The following is a 15,025-nucleotide window of genomic DNA, read 5'->3' on the forward strand; positions in this document are numbered from 1 at the left end:
AAATTTATGAGAAAAGACAAATATAGTTCTTATCGACTATCAAGAAGACGACAAACAAACACAAGTTTGAAGCGGGAAATCCAGCTGGAGAATTCCGTCGTAATCCAAAACTATCTTTTTGAACTCGTCATCCTCTCTCGACCGTCCGATCAAACCACTGATCCAACTCAAAACCCATCAAATCCACGGGGACCACATAACCCGCCAAAAGCGACCTCACCCGTCCGATCAAGATCAAACAGACCCAGAGGCTTCATCGTTGAAATCAAAGCTGCAACGTATTAGATTCCCGCTCCCGCCACAACACAATCACTGGCACTAAACCAACACGTGTCATTTTCTCTTCTGATTTCGACAATTCACCGTTACTCTTGAGTTCCTCCGTCTCTGATTTATTTATTTTAGTTTTTAATTTGTAATTATCTCCGTGTTAATTTTTTTTTTTTTTTTTGGTAGTAATTCTATTTTATTTTTCTCGCACACTTTCCTTCTGTTTCGCTCTCTCTCTCTCTCTCTCCTCTCCCTGAGCTTGATCGGCTGGTTCCTTACTCTCCCTTCTCTCTCTCTTGGAGTCGAATTTCTTCCCGAGAAAGATAATCGTTCTTCTCTTATTCCGTGAAAAATTCCTTTCCGGAGGAAAAAAAAGCTTCATCTTCGACGGTTCGATTCCAAGAGATCCATTGTTTTGTTTCTTGATTACTCCAATGTGCTTCATAGGGTTTCGTTGTAAATCGCTGTACAAATCACTTTGATTTTTAATTCCTCTCGGTCATTCTCAGGTTTTCCTTTCTCCACTCTCTTCTTCGACGTTTCTGCTTAAGTTTATTGTTGTTTTTTTCCCCTTGGTATCCGTGGGTTTATATTCGACTCTGCAGACTTCGGATTATGTTTTTGTAGGTCAATATAGAAAAACTGAGAACGGTATATTGTAGAATTAGTTTGACAAAATTTCAAACCAGACAAAAATAGTCGTTGTTTCATATTATGTAGGTAATTTTGGCGCGATTAATGATCGATTTTTGTGTTTCCCCTTTTTGTTAAGCTACGAAAGATTTTTTTTTTCTTTTTTCCCGGAAGAAGCTCTAAGATTCTGGTGCGTTGTTTTAGTTTGCCATCCAAAATTGAGGGTTTCTTGTAATTATTCCTCGTGATTTTTGTTCTTTTTCTTCTCGTCACGAATTTCACCTTTTTTTTTTTTCATAGTTTTTTAGGAGAGTAAGGAATTTGGGATTATAGATTTAGGTTGGAGTAGGTAGGATCTTTGATGGCTCTTAATTTTTCTCGTCGTCCTATCTTTCCTCTGCACCTTTCCGAGGACAACATAGTTTCTCCAATGAGGATTGCTAATGGTTATATTGTCGAGGGCATTCCTGAAAACAACGTGGAAAGCTGTGGAAAGTCATGGCATTGTGGCCGGGAGGTGGATGCTTGTTTTGATCATCGAAATGATATATGTTCAGATAGCTCGCAGGATCCTGTCTCCAAGGACATTCTTGATATTCTGCCTGCGGATCCATTTGGCATGGATATTAGTACCACTTTTACAGCACTTACAGGATGGCTTGAGGACATGGAAGTGGACTATGCTGAGTGTGTTCGCGACGGGGGCGGTACTGGCGAAAGGAATGTCGAGTTATTTGCAGGTCTGAATTTTTTTTGGAACAACGCTTTGAAGTTCCAAGCGTTTCCTGAGATTAAAGGTATTGTTCAGAAACCTGATCCGATGTGTAGCTGCGATGGGTTTCTGGATGAAAAGGAAACTGGAGATGTGTCCTGCTCTTGTGATTTTAGATCCATTTGTAGTATGGATGAAGTATCTTTTGCTGATGACGATCCTCCTAGTTGTTGTGGGCAGCAGGCTGCAGAATCTGAGGAGCAGAGTTGCATCTATTCGGAGGTAGATGGAGGAGCCCCTCATGCAGGCTTAAGCTTTGCCCTTTGTTATCTGGGTGTTCGGGATTTACTCTCTGTTGGAAGGGTTTGCAAATCTCTGCATTCAGTAGTACAGGGTGACCCCCTTTTATGGAGGAACATTCACATAGAACAACCATTAAACGAGAAGATCACTGATGACATTCTTTTGCAACTAAGTAATAGAGCTCTAGGTAACCTGCAATGCTTGAGTCTGGTGGAATGCCCAAGAATTACAGACGAGGGTCTGAAGCACGTGCTTGAAAGCAATCCTAGGCTTACGAAAGTAAGTATAACTTATTCCAGTTTTGGCTCTTTCATAATTATAGCTGAATGTGTCTTGTTTTATTTTGCTATATTCGTTTGGTCCATTTACATTGGGATAAACAGTTTATTCTCCTTAATCGGTTACCAACTGAGCATGTTACTAATTGTTCCCTGCATGTTTATGCAGTTGTGTGTTCCAGGATGTACTAGACTCAGTATTGAAGGTGTTGTTAGCAGCTTGAGGGCTTTCAAGTTGACGAGTATCCAAGGAGTGAAACTTCTAAGAATTGGTGGGTTATTCGGGGTGACACAAGAGCATTTTGAAGAGTTGAAGTTCTTACTGGGAAGTGGCTGCAGCCTTAAGCCGCAAAATTCTTATAAGCCACATTTTTATCACAGGGGAAACTTTTATGTGTCTTGTGATGATGAACGTGCTATTGATATTGAAAAATGTCCTAGATGCGAAAACCTGAGGCTTGTCTATGATTGTCCAGTGGATGGTTGTCAGGGAAAAGAATATGCTGCTCAGGCATGTAGGGCATGCACCCTTTGCATATCACGGTGTATTCAGTGTGGTCGATGCATTAATGAGAACGAGTTTGTGGAAACATTTAGTTTGGAATTGCTCTGCTCAGGTTGCTGGAAGCCATCACTGGAGTGTCGAGAGGAACGGGATTGGAGGGAACAGGAAGACGACTTCTTTCTTCATGGTTAGGGTGGCAATGTGGGCCGTCTTCTAATTAATTCTTGGAACACACGTGAGTTTGCTCAATTGGCTTTAAATAAAAGGAGAGATAAAAAAAAAAGAAAAAAAAAAAGAAGCTAGAATCGTTCAAGTATATGGTTCCTGTTATGTTAATCTCAGGCTCGTGTGTCAGAATCAGCTTCCTTCAGGTTCTATTTTTGGCAGCTGCCGTTTTAATCCTCCAGTGTTGAAGGGAAAGAGAATAAATCTCTTGTGCTGCTAAAGGCTCCTTACTATCATTGTTTGATGTACTTGTAGTATAGTCATGAAGCTTGGATGAGGATCTTTATGTAAGGATCTAGGATCTTAATCGTACTGTTAATGATGAATGGTGTAGACATGGGAATGCTCAGCTCCATCAGCACCATTCTTACCTAGAGGCGAGAAGGGTCGGGATCGTTAGAAAGCAAGACGAGGATGCCATTTCTAATACGGTGTCGAGGCACTGCCTCGTTCTAGCTCAGCCCTGAGATTATGAAAAAGGGGAACACAAGCTTATATTACTCCAAATTTTCAAGCTTATATTAACTAGTCCAATTTCCAAGTCCTGATATCTGCATATAGTGTGGGAAGTATGGCGTCTGTTATAGCCTTAGCATCTTCATGAAGAGGCTGCCGTTGGCCTGTGTGGGTATTTCGGATGGAATTTCTTCTTAGCCATGTGCATTCTTAGGGTTTGACCTCTTTTATAGTCCGAATTCATGGGTGGATCAGCCCCCTTGCCTGCGTTTCATGTCGTTTATCTAAGCCTTCGACGTTTTTTTGCATCTGGTTTCTTCATCAGGCAGTACTTTTGCTTGTTTTGACCACCCGTGGACGAGGACGGGGAACGAAATAAACAGACTAAATGTTATTTGTATCTTTGGACGATGTGTGCTTCCTCTTGCTGGACTAGTTCTAGCGTCATTATCACCATGAAACTCGAGGCCTGTTCCGTACTGTTATGAACATGATTTTATGAGATGGAAAATGTGTTTACAAAAATGTACTTTTAGATGCTAGAAGCCTAACTTCATCGGAAAACTTCATGTAACGACACACTAGATCTACCCCTGGCAGATATTGTCCTTTTTGCGCTTCTCCTCAAGGCTTTAAAACGCGTCTGCTAGGAGAAGGTTTCCACACCCTTATAATAGTGGTTTGTTCTCCTTCCCAACCAATGTGGGACATCACAATTCAACATGCCCGGTTACCTCCTGACACAACAGTTTGGCGTCGCCTGCTAATTTGATTGATGCTCTTAGCAATTGCTAGTCCATTCTGCTAGTCCATTCTGGTTGTGTGTGGGTGTCAGCTTATATGACCTGTGATGCTTTTATACTGGTTGTGTGTGGGTGTCGGCTTATATGACCTGTGATGCTTTTATACCGATCAACGGCGTTTGCTTCATTGAGCACACCCCACTCCATAGCACACTACTGTGGTGCTTCTGGTTTTTGAATCTCCAAAGGGAACACTTTCTCATGCCATAGCTCAAAGCGACGGTTTCCTTTCCAGAAGCGTAAGGCTGTGCTGAATGTGCTGAATGGTGGCAGTCCGATGATTGGGGGTTGATTTGGGTCCACAGGTCCAGTGAAAAGGAGGGAACCTTTAGGAGCTAAGCCTATGACTAAGAAAACCAGCCTTGGGCCCCTTTTCCATTGTTTATAAGTTTTCCAACTTTTGGGCCGTCTGCGACTACAAAACTTGTCTTCAGATATTGGACCGAATTCCTTTAAATATATTAATCAAATTAATAATTCATATATAATTTAAACAATAGATGCTTGGAACATTGACTTCAATTTAGTAATTTTAGAATTTTTAATTTAGTTATCATAGAAATTTTGATAGAAAATTCGAACATTTAACTTTTTTGGTTAAATACATATTCTTGTCAATTAAAATCGGATTCCTTGAAGCTTTTAAAATTACAAAATAATTAAATTTAAAAATTCGTATTTATGAAATATAAAAATGTAAAATTTAATCATAAATTCCAAAAGAGTAAAAAAGATTCACAATTTTTCCAAATTTATCCGTACAATTATTCCCTGTTTCTCCGGCATCACACGCGACCTTCGTCTCTCTCTGTCTCTGTCTGTGTGTGTGTGTGCGCGCGCGCGCATTGGGTTCAGCCCTCAGGACTTACTGACCTGCGGAAAAAAGGACGGAGTCTCTGAACTTGCAGTCGCAGAAAGAAAAAGAAAAATAAAGGTGAAAGAGAGAGAGAGAGAGAGAAATGAAAATTTGAAGGTGTGGGCTCATCGTTCGTTTGATTCTCCGCACGCTCACCCTACGAAGTCCCATCTTTTTAGAAATTTCACGGAATCCCCTGACCCAGAGACTATGTACTTGTCTGATAAGCCTCGCCCAATCGATATTTACAAGGAAGAAGCTAGCAGAGATATGATGATCGAGGTCGCCTCCAATGCCGACCACCATATTCAACCTCATCAGCCACAGCCGACTCATCAGCAGCACCAAATGATGCTCGGCGATAGCAGTGGTGAGGATCATGAAGTCAAGGCTCCGAAGAAGCGGGCGGAGACCTGGGTTCAGGATGAGACTCGAAGCTTAATTGCCCTACGCCGGGAGATGGATGGTTTGTTCAATACCTCGAAATCCAACAAGCATTTGTGGGAGCAGATATCGGCTAAGATGAGGGAAAGGGGCTTTGATCGCTCTCCGACTATGTGTACTGACAAATGGAGGAACTTGCTCAAGGAGTTCAAGAAGGCAAAGCACCAGGATAGGGGAAGTGGCTCTGCTAAGATGTCGTATTACAAGGAGATTGAAGAAATTTTGAAGGAGAGAAGCAAAAGTACGCAGTACAAGAGCCCCACGCCACCCAAGATTGATTCATATATTCAATTCTCGGACAAAGGTAACCTTCGGTTCTTGGCTTTGAGATGGTGAATGGGGTAATCTAATATCCGGCTCTTTAAGAAGAAGAAGAAGAAGAAAATGCTATTCCAATAAATAAATAAAAAAGAGAGAGAGAGAGAGAGTTGAATGCACAATTCAATATTCTGGAGAATCCATTAGCCACAATTTGTAGGTCTTCATAGTTCATTCATTGTATATCCATAGCTTGCCGTCATGATTCTTGGCGAACTTATTCTTTCAAACATGCATTGTTCTGGTATATGAACTATGATACTAGGCTATCATTCCTAAAAGGGTTCAGCTGTATGAATAGAGATATCTGGATTTGGAAAGGATATATCCGACTGAAGTTGGTAGACTAGAAAATTTTAACTGGTTACTCATTTTGTTGTTTTTATTGTTCTTGGGGGGTGGGGAATCGTCTTTGTTTCCTGAATTTGTTCCTTAAACAGGTAGAAGTTTCGAATTGCTATTTTTGGGGCCTGCATTCTTTAAGTCTGTTGAATATGATGTGCAAATAGTAGGTGCAGTAGGGTTATGATTAGTCTGGCTCTGGGGTCACGAGAGGACTATGATGAGCATTGTAATTTTATTCCAATGCAGGAATAGAGGATAATGGTCTAACTTTCGGACCCGTTGAAGGTACGACATACTTGTTATTTGCTGCTGTTGTTGCGATGCTACTTTTCTCTTGACAAAATATTTGCCCCTCTTTGTAGGAAACCCGAGTATATGTATATATGTATATGTATGTATGTGTGTGTGTATATATCGTGACTGATGATTGTTGCTAGCATTTATCATTCAAGTTGTTTACTGTTTGTACACCAGAAGAACGAATAGAGAATGGCAGAGAAAATCACACCTACTTTATATTCTGTTTCATTGTCGAGGGAGATTTTTATAAGCCCTACATATAACTATGAAATCGCTTGTGGAAACTCAATTTTGGTAGTAGGCTGTTTTTCTTATCATATCATTAATAGTGAATTCTTGATGTGCTAGTGAGAATGTACAGGATTGATTGTACATGAAGAATCATATTAGAAGCTGTAAAACGGTCAAAGCTGGTGGGTCTATTACAATATAGAGTCATCCAATTCCTACGAGTCTGTATGGATATTGAATAAACTTCATTAAGTCTTTATCTCACCACTGTTTAATTTTCAGGCCTATTTTACATATTGCATCATCCCTTCATTCCCTGTGTTCTAATTGAGACTCCCAACATACAGAACTGGAAGTGTTGCTTTTTGAACAATCAGTTGTTATGAATAAATCAATGTCTTTCCATTGAAAACTTTATATTAATGCTCCTGTGGCCATATTAATGGTTTTAAGATTATAAAACAATCAAGTTGCATCTCCATTTGAGTTTCTTCTATTATTTCTTATTCATGTAGTTAAAAATATATTTCTTTCATAGTGGAAATTCACCTTTTATACCACGTTCTTCTTAAAGAAGAAAAAAAATTCTCTCCTTCTAAGTTTCCTTGCACGCTGCAGGTGGCAGGCCTTCACTCAATCTTGAAAGACAGCTAGATCATGATGGACATCCCCTTGCCATCACAGCAGCTGATGCAGTTGCTGCAACGGGCATTCCACCTTGGAATTGGAGAGAGGCACCCGGAAATGGTAGCACCGAGGAACCACAACTCAACGATTTTGAATGTTTTGGAAAAGATGCCTATATGCTGACGTTACTTCCTAGATTATGAGATATACTCTTTCTTGTAGGATTTTGGCCATTCATTTAAGCATTAACAATCTTGGTATTTAAGATTAGGCTTCGCATTTCAGTCAAATGACTTTTATATCAAAGCTTCCCTCACTTTTGTTCTTTGAGATTCCACATGATTCACCTGCTAAAAGCCTAACAGGTCCCCTTATATGACGGTGCATAACTTTGTAGTTGATGGCTATACCTATACCCTTAGTTATTGGCTTGACCCATCATTTCGATTATACAAATATGTTCACATTAAGATTCACTTCTGAATGTTAGTCAAATGGCCTCATATAAAAACCAATCCTGCCTTTGTTTGAGATGCTTGCTGCTTTATGAATCTTTAATAACTTCAGTTTCTGTCAACTTACCTCCTTGCAGATGGGGAGAGTCAGGCATTTGGCGGGAGAGTAATATCAGTCAAGTGGGGGGACTACACAAGAAGAATCGGTATTGATGGCACCTCAGAGGCCATCAAAGAGGCAATCAAATCTGCATTCAGGTTGAGAACTAAACGTGCATTTTGGTTAGAGGATGAGGACCAGGTTGTCAGAAGTCTGGACAGGGACATGCCTTTAGGAAACTACACTCTTCACCTTGATGAAGGTATCTCTTTTTGTGTTTGTATTGACTCTTACTATTCTTTGTAAAAAGTATAGCACCTAGCTGCACATTTTGGGCAAGGTAATGCATGTGAGAGCAGTTGAACTTCTAATTTCAGGGTTGGCTGTGAAAATCTGCCTCTATGATGAATCTGATCACTTACCGGTACATACCGAAGAAAAAATATTTTACATTGAAGAAGATTACCGAGATTTTTTAACTCGTCGGGGCTGGACATGTCTTCGGGAGTTTGATGGGTACAGAAACATCGATACTATGGATGATCTTCGTCCTGGTGCAATATACCGCGGTATAAGTTGAGCAAGTGCCCAATTATGCCAACATGATAAAGAATTTTGGCTTTAGTGCCCTTGGTTATGGGGCTTTGTTTTAGTACTCCATCTTTACTTGTAATCCATACTCTAAATCTAACCATGTAAACAGGTATAGCCTTTGTGCACAGATTCAGCATATGAAATAGGCCTTCGTGCGCAGACTCTGCATATGCATTTTTGACAGGTTATCTTCTCCCTGTATATGTAATATGGATTGTTGGAAGTATTGTCTCATTTGTACAGTCATTATTGCATGCTTTCGAAGATCTCTGTGAAATACATAAATATAAAAAGTGATGCCATTGTCACTGCCTCACAACTGAACCAACGGTTTCTTAATTTCTGTATATCTTTGGAACTAACAGCTTATTAGCAGAACATTATGTTAGATATTCGGAATTTTCGGGTTCGGTTTCCCTTATAAAAATAACAGAAGAATCATACACCATCAGTTTGAATATCACTTCATTATTTGGAACAAAATTCAAAGGTTGGTATCAGAATTGGATTTAGTTTGGATCTGAGAAGAATTTGTTGATGGAAGGCATAATCTGAGGGGGCCTTGTTCTGAGGAACTTCCTAAGCCCATGCTCTGCATACTTCTCACCTTCTTCAAAGTTGTCAAGCACTCCAGCAGCTCTCCTCTGTTTGGTAACCCTGTCATGTTCCATTTCATAACAAATCAGGACTGTTTAGATTTCTGAACAGAAAGCCCCCCCTCCCCCTTCTCTTGGTGAAAGTATTATACAATACATTTCCATTATATTGAACATGTTTTTGTACAGCTTTGAAATATTTACCTGACTTCAGGATTGGTGGTTATGTTTCTAACAAGCTGCATACCACAGATGCCAACGGCCACACCAACCGTAGCAAAGAGAGGATACACCTGCATATGCATTCAAGGAAATCAAGTTTTGATTGGTAAAGTTGTTGATTTCTTCATGTTTTTTCTCAGCAGCCAAACAGAAAGTAATGGAAAATGAATGGGAAAAGAGAGGGAGAGAGGGAGAGAGGGAACAACCTCAGGCTTCAACCATCTGTTGGCGGTGGCCATGGCAATTGAGAGAACAAAATGGGTGTTCTTGGGAAGGGGGAAATAGAAGAAGGATGAAGAAAGGTGCAGCGGCGAAGGCACGTTTTGACGTGGGAATTTATAAGGAAAGGGAAAGGGAAAGGCAAAAGGTTTGGAGAAGGAGAAGGGTTAGAAATTAGGGGCAGCCATAATAACCATAACCATCGCCGTCTAAGTTGGCCAACTTATTTCCTTCCTTATTGGCGTCTCATGCTTAATCTTCTTCTTGACTTCGTTTTGCTGCCTTTCACACCATCACAATTTCAAGGATGGTAAATTAAATTTCACCAATATTTGAATTTTTTTTTTTTTTTTTTAATACATTGTAAATGAAAAGGGGAAAAAAAAAAAAAAAAAAAGATTTGAGCATGGTCATAGAACGGTTACTAATAGGGAATTAAAGATTTTATTTAAAGTTTGTGTCGGTTTCTTTTTATTTAATTTCGATTTTTTTTTTGTCCTATTGGATAAAAGTGGTGTTAGGAAGGTGAGACTTTCCTTATAAATTTATGATTGTTTTCTAAATTAGTCCGTGCCACTCATTTCCAATAATCTTTAACCAGTGAGATTATGTGAAAAGTACAATTATAAGAGTAAACTAAGTAAAAAAACAACCTAATTTTGTTTGGAAAATTTTCCAAAAGTTAAATCATAGCTTAAAATTTATTAGTGGGTACGAATATGAGCAAGAAAATATTATATATCTGGTACATTCTTCATTGAATTTTTTTTTTTTATTTGAAAAGGACTGACCTGCAAAATAAAATAAAAAAATATTATGTACCAAATTCTTAGTCACAAACGCTCCAATATAATTTAGTAAGTTCTAGATTTTAGAGAATAAGAAAAAAATTTATTCTTCGGGAGGTCACAATAAAATATTTATATGAGGTTAATTTTAGATTTTCAGATTTTCCTCTCCAATAAAGTCTAGAGAGGTTGAATTGAGCTAACAAAAAGAAATGTTCACTCCGACCTTGTCCTCCTTAGTTGAGGTCAAGACATGCTTTTGGGCTTTTGACCCAATTTCATCCTCCTCTACGGTCGGATTGGGTCCTAGGATTATGCGTCGGAGTTCGAGTTTTTATCTTGATTTTATCCAAAATTTCTTCTTTTTAAGTCTAAAATTATCCATAACATAGTCTTATTGGAGGAGTGTGTGATTCAAATAATTGCAGAGATGGGAGTCGCATTTGAATACCTTTTTTCTTTCCTTTTTTCTTCCCTCTCTTTTTTGCTCTCTCTTTCCTCTACGGATATCAATCATCAAAACGTGGTCGGCTTTTGCAAAGTAATCATACACAATACAACCATAAACCTCAATCCTCCACTCTTCCCCTTTATCTTTTACACCTTCTACTTCATTTTACTTCTTTCAAAACCGCTCCTCCTGTAGTTCAATGAATTGAGCGAGTTATTTGAACCTCTAACCTCTCAACACGAGAATAAATATGAGAATAGATATACCTCGCACCTCTGGGAAGCTGGCAGGTCTTCTTTTAACTTGAAAAGTCATTTTTAGAGTGCATTTTCTTTTTCATCAACAAGACGTCCTTTTTCCTTTTCTTTTTGCATTTCCAATTCTTGTAAATGGCTGACCCACCCTCCTACTCCTCCTCCTCCATTTGTCTCTGCTGAAACTAAATTAGCGTTCATCCCATTACCACTACAAACAAGCTTCAGATTTCAAAACATCCATGAATGATTCACACCCAACAAATCAAAAGCAAAATTTTGATTTTAATTTCTAATGATGGATGATTTCTGGTAGCTGTCTGTTTGTCTATTCATCAACAGAGCCCCGTTGGACAGTTTAACCTCTCAATTTCTCACTTTCTTTTGTGTTTAATTTACTGCTCACTGTCACGAGGCAGCGTAATCTTGAAAGGCATTCGAGTGAGTGATCATGTTCTCAACTTTTCACTTCCCACCAAAATAAAGCCTCACCTTCTCATTTTGGCTCTTGTTCTTTTTTTGTTAGTTTCTGTCTTTCTACACACTGCGAAATTCTCGTGTCTCCGTCATTTCTTAAGCTTCTTGGCTTCATTCGGCGAAATTTGGCACCATACTTTTCTCCTCCAAATGCTCCATTCCCTCTGTTTTTCTTATAATCTTCTTCTTCATCTTGATGTTTATTTGAGTCTGATTCACTGATTCATATAGCCTTCCTCCATCACTTCCCTTTCGGTAAGGATTCCATATTTGTGCCTTTTTTTTGTGCTTCTCTGGAAATTTCACTTTCTGGGTCTGTTTCTGTTTCGATTTTACTTTTATCTCATAGATTTTGTGGTGGGTTTTGAGCAAAATGCCTCCCTTGTTTTTCCCTCTTCGGTGGGAGAGCACAGGGGAGCAATGGTGGTACGCTACGCCGATTGACTGGGCGGCGGCCAATGGGTTCTACTATGTGGTCAGAGAGCTTCTTCATTTAGACACCAATCTCCTCATCAAACTCACATCTCTCCGCCGAATCCGCCGCCTTGAAACTGTGTGGGATGACCAAGCTCAGTTTGAAGATGTGGCAAAATGCCGGTCTTATGTAGCTAAAAAACTCCTCCTCGAAGGGGAACTGAAAGGGGGCAAAAGTTCTCTCATTCGTGCTGGCTATGGCGGCTGGCTTTTGTACACAGCTGCCTCAGCTGGGGATTTAGATTTTGTAATGGAACTCCTTGAGAAAGACCCTCTCCTGGTTTTTGGAGAAGGAGAGTACGGCATTACTGACATTTTCTATGCTGCAGCCAGGAGTAAGAACTGTGAGGTTTTCAGGCTTTTGCTGGAGTTTGCTCTTTCTCTAAGGTGTTGGCCAAGCAGTGAAGATGGGACGATGGAGGAGGCATTGGATAAATGTGAGATGGAAATGTCTTTGGCTTTCAGATGGGAAATGATCAACAGGGCTATTCACTGTGCTGCTAGAGGAGGCAATTTGGTGATGATGAGAGAGCTAATTGGGCACTGTCCTGATGTTCTGATTTACAGGGATTCTCAGGGATCCACCATTCTCCATACAGCTGCTGGAAGAGGACAGATTGAGGTCAGATCTTGGACTTGTATTCATGCTTCTTTTCCTGTCAGTTCCTTACATTTTCTGAAAACTTGTGTTTTCGTTCAAACCTCTCCTAGCAAATGCGTTTTAAAAATCGGAAGGGAAAGTCCAAAAAGGACAATATCTGCTAGCGGTGGACTTGAACTATTACATGAACGGTCTGATAGAATGTTGGCTTTCCTGTGTTTGAGTTTTTATCTCTTCTCCTGCTGACTTAGATTGGCTAGTTATGAAGAAACAAGTTTCTGAATTGTCTTTCTAGCTGACATGTTTTGCAGGTAGTGAAGAATCTTGTAGCTTCCTTTGATATCATCTCAAACACTGATAGTCAAGGAAACACCTCATTGCATGTGGCTGCATACAGGGGTCACTTAGCTGTGGTGGAGTTTCTGATTCATGAATGCCCCTCCCTAACATCTATGTCAAACTACTATGGGGACACTTTTCTTCATCTGTCTGTGGCTGGTTTCAAAACCCCTGGCTTTAGAAGATTAGACAGGCAGATTGAGCTCATGGAGCGTCTGATACGCGACGAGTCGATGAATGTGCAAGAGATTATCAACATCAGGAACAATGATGGAAAAACCGCGCTTCATGTGGCGGTGACAGAGAATAACCAGTGTGACCTGGTAGAGCTGCTTATGTCTGTACCATCAATAGACTTGAACATTACTGATGAGGATGGCTTGACCCCACTTGAACTCCTCAAACAACAGTCACCATCACCTGCTTTAGAGATTCTTATTAAACGATTCATTTCGGCTGGAGGCGTCTCGAATCGAAGTGATTATATGGCAACAAATGCTTTCTTTTCACATTTGAAAATGCAGGGCATTGGAAGCAGTCCTGGAACTTCTTTCAGAATTCCAGATGCAGAGATATTCCTGTACACAGGTATTGAAAATGTGTCTGGTGTAACTCGTGATCAAGTAGACAAGGACGTTGATTTACGCTCGGACGACAATGGCGAGTATGATTCAGTGGATTCATCAGACAAGAAGTCAATCTCAGTAAATCATACAGTGAAACGCCTGAAGTTCTTCCTGCGCTGGCCTAAGAGTAAAGAGAAAAGGTCAACCAGAACAGACTGGATAGATGATGATTGTTCAGGGCTGTTTGATATATCAAGAAATTCACAACCTAAACCAGTTTCACTTAGACATCAATACAAGAACATTTCATGCCTTCCACACAACAGAACACTTCCAGTTCGAGTCATGAACATTCCTCCAAGCCCATCAACCAAGAAAAGGTTTGCCGCTGGATTGATGCACGGCGTAATCCAAGCAACGCCAAATTTAGCAGTTCCAGCTAGGCAGCGTTCGAGTCCCTTTTCGTGTTCGCCCATGTCTTCTCCAATGTCAAGGGAGGATTACCAAGAAACAACTGGCATTGGTGGAGTATCTTGCTCCAACAGGAAAGTGGCAATCCCAAAATTCAGACAAGATTCCTTCAACAGAAAGATGTTGATGAACCAGTACTTCTGTTTCGGCGCACAAGGTCTCGCTGTCGAAGAACCAATCAGCTGCAAGAGGGCAAGTCAGAAGAACAAGCATTTTGGTTCCCTAGTAGCTTGATGTTAATGGACTGTACATAGAACTTGCATCAATAAGCAAAACACAAGTGAGAGCTTTTGTATTACTCATTCATTCAGCTAAACTTAACAGGTCTTTCAAGTGTATTGCATTTTTCCTTTGTTTCATGGGGTTGAATTATATGTTCTCTTTATCCTTCAATCAATTTCATTCACATTTATGGTCCTCGACAAGAACTTAAAGAACCATATGAGAAAGTGATTCAATGGAATCTATTCCCCATCCCAAGGACAAGACAAAAGCGACCATAACTAATAAAGGCTGTGAAAGCAAATGCTTGGCCATCTCCTTTTAATGGCTGGTTGGGCTCTCATTTCCTTTTGGTGAACGGAGAAAACAACTTTTTGTACCAACTCGAACTACAAGCTTCCTTTTTTCATGAATCTTGACGTGTGTGGTGTGACTTTTTATGTGATATATCACTAAAAATATTACAACTTTATATAGATTGATTTTTTTTTTTTTTTTTAAATTTGATGAACAAATTTAGCTTTATTCCAATTTCTAGAATAGTATATATGTTCTTAAGATTTAAATTTGATTTTTATTTGGTATTTTGAAGTTTGAAATTGGTTTTTCAATGGCCATTGAGTATAATAACTTTTTTAAAAGAAAAAAAATCTAACTCATTTGAAAAATACATATCAATAAAGTGCAGTTAGCATATATTAAAAAGTAAACCATTTAGAACTAACTTCAATGATTAAATGAAAAAAAAAAACTAAATTAAATGTGAAACCAAATAAAAATAGAGTTGAGTGTGTATTAATTAGGGGACTAGATAGAGAATCTACCGTCCATGCCTACAGCGGGAGTTCTTCACAAAGGTTGGTGGCTGAGAATAGGATTGTTGTATTTAT

General features: G+C 39.5%; 4 protein-coding genes across 6 annotated transcripts; 3 read left to right on the plus strand and 1 right to left on the minus strand.

The window, feature by feature from the left end:
- The first annotated feature begins 460 nt into the window (after nt 1-460).
- On the plus strand, nt 461-3,793 carry LOC111805367 (Ribonuclease inhibitor). The gene is made up of 2 exons (XM_023690423.2): nt 461-2,197; nt 2,366-3,793. Exons 1-2 carry the CDS (start codon nt 1,265-1,267, stop codon nt 2,891-2,893), a joined length of 1,461 nt encoding a protein of 486 aa, XP_023546191.1. The 5' UTR covers nt 461-1,264; the 3' UTR covers nt 2,894-3,793.
- Nucleotides 3,794-4,917: 1,124 nt separating this feature from the next.
- Nucleotides 4,918-8,697, plus strand: LOC111805231 (trihelix transcription factor GT-1). Of its 2 annotated transcripts, XM_023690198.2 has the most exons (5): nt 4,921-5,789; nt 6,395-6,433; nt 7,298-7,426; nt 7,899-8,123; nt 8,239-8,697. In XM_023690198.2, exons 1-5 carry the CDS (start codon nt 5,252-5,254, stop codon nt 8,439-8,441), a joined length of 1,134 nt encoding a protein of 377 aa, XP_023545966.1. In that variant the 5' UTR covers nt 4,921-5,251; the 3' UTR covers nt 8,442-8,697. The 2 variants fall into 2 exon arrangements, with proteins under 2 accessions (XP_086984818.1, XP_023545966.1); XM_087128692.1 differs by lacking the exon at nt 6,395-6,433 and having other exon boundaries at nt 4,918-5,789.
- Nucleotides 8,698-8,896: 199 nt separating this feature from the next.
- Nucleotides 8,897-9,618, minus strand: LOC111805233 (uncharacterized). The gene is made up of 3 exons (XM_023690200.2): nt 9,480-9,618; nt 9,256-9,344; nt 8,897-9,112 (listed from the first exon to the last, which is right to left on the minus strand). Exons 1-3 carry the CDS (start codon nt 9,510-9,512, stop codon nt 8,965-8,967), a joined length of 270 nt encoding a protein of 89 aa, XP_023545968.1. The 5' UTR covers nt 9,513-9,618; the 3' UTR covers nt 8,897-8,964.
- A 1,897-nt stretch (nt 9,619-11,515) lies between these two features.
- LOC111805234 (uncharacterized) lies at nt 11,516-14,272 on the plus strand. Of its 2 annotated transcripts, XM_023690201.2 has the most exons (3): nt 11,516-11,717; nt 11,812-12,558; nt 12,849-14,272. In XM_023690201.2, exons 2-3 carry the CDS (start codon nt 11,836-11,838, stop codon nt 14,145-14,147), a joined length of 2,022 nt encoding a protein of 673 aa, XP_023545969.2. In that variant the 5' UTR covers nt 11,516-11,717; nt 11,812-11,835; the 3' UTR covers nt 14,148-14,272. The 2 variants fall into 2 exon arrangements, with proteins under 2 accessions (XP_023545969.2, XP_086984817.1); XM_087128691.1 differs by having other exon boundaries at nt 11,517-12,558.
- The last annotated feature ends 753 nt before the right edge of the window (nt 14,273-15,025 follow it).

This window comes from Cucurbita pepo, chromosome 11, assembly GCF_057944985.1.
Source record: "Cucurbita pepo subsp. pepo isolate OVF chromosome 11, ASM5794498v1, whole genome shotgun sequence".
Classification (NCBI taxonomy): domain Eukaryota; kingdom Viridiplantae; phylum Streptophyta; class Magnoliopsida; order Cucurbitales; family Cucurbitaceae; genus Cucurbita; species Cucurbita pepo.

Bases quoted from the DNA above. Each gene is read 5' to 3' on its own strand.
- LOC111805367 (XM_023690423.2), top strand. From the start codon at position 1,265: ATGGCTCTTAATTTTTCTCGTCGTCCTATCTTTCCTCTGCACCTTTCC. The intron at 2,198-2,365 runs GTAAGTATAACT...ATGTTTATGCAG, and splicing joins GCAATCCTAGGCTTACGAAA to TTGTGTGTTCCAGGATGTAC.
- LOC111805231 (XM_023690198.2), top strand. From the start codon at position 5,252: ATGTACTTGTCTGATAAGCCTCGCCCAATCGATATTTACAAGGAAGAA. The intron at 7,427-7,898 runs GTAGCACCGAGG...ACCTCCTTGCAG, and splicing joins GAGAGAGGCACCCGGAAATG to ATGGGGAGAGTCAGGCATTT. The intron at 8,124-8,238 runs GTATCTCTTTTT...TTCTAATTTCAG, and splicing joins CACTCTTCACCTTGATGAAG to GGTTGGCTGTGAAAATCTGC.
- LOC111805233 (XM_023690200.2), bottom strand. From the start codon at position 9,512: ATGGCCACCGCCAACAGATGGTTGAAGCCTGAG. The intron at 9,345-9,479 runs GTTGTTCCCTCT...ATGCATATGCAG, and splicing joins ACAGATGGTTGAAGCCTGAG to GTGTATCCTCTCTTTGCTAC. The intron at 9,113-9,255 runs GTAAATATTTCA...GGAACATGACAG, and splicing joins ACCACCAATCCTGAAGTCAG to GGTTACCAAACAGAGGAGAG.
- LOC111805234 (XM_023690201.2), top strand. From the start codon at position 11,836: ATGCCTCCCTTGTTTTTCCCTCTTCGGTGGGAGAGCACAGGGGAGCAA. The intron at 12,559-12,848 runs GTCAGATCTTGG...CATGTTTTGCAG, and splicing joins CTGGAAGAGGACAGATTGAG to GTAGTGAAGAATCTTGTAGC.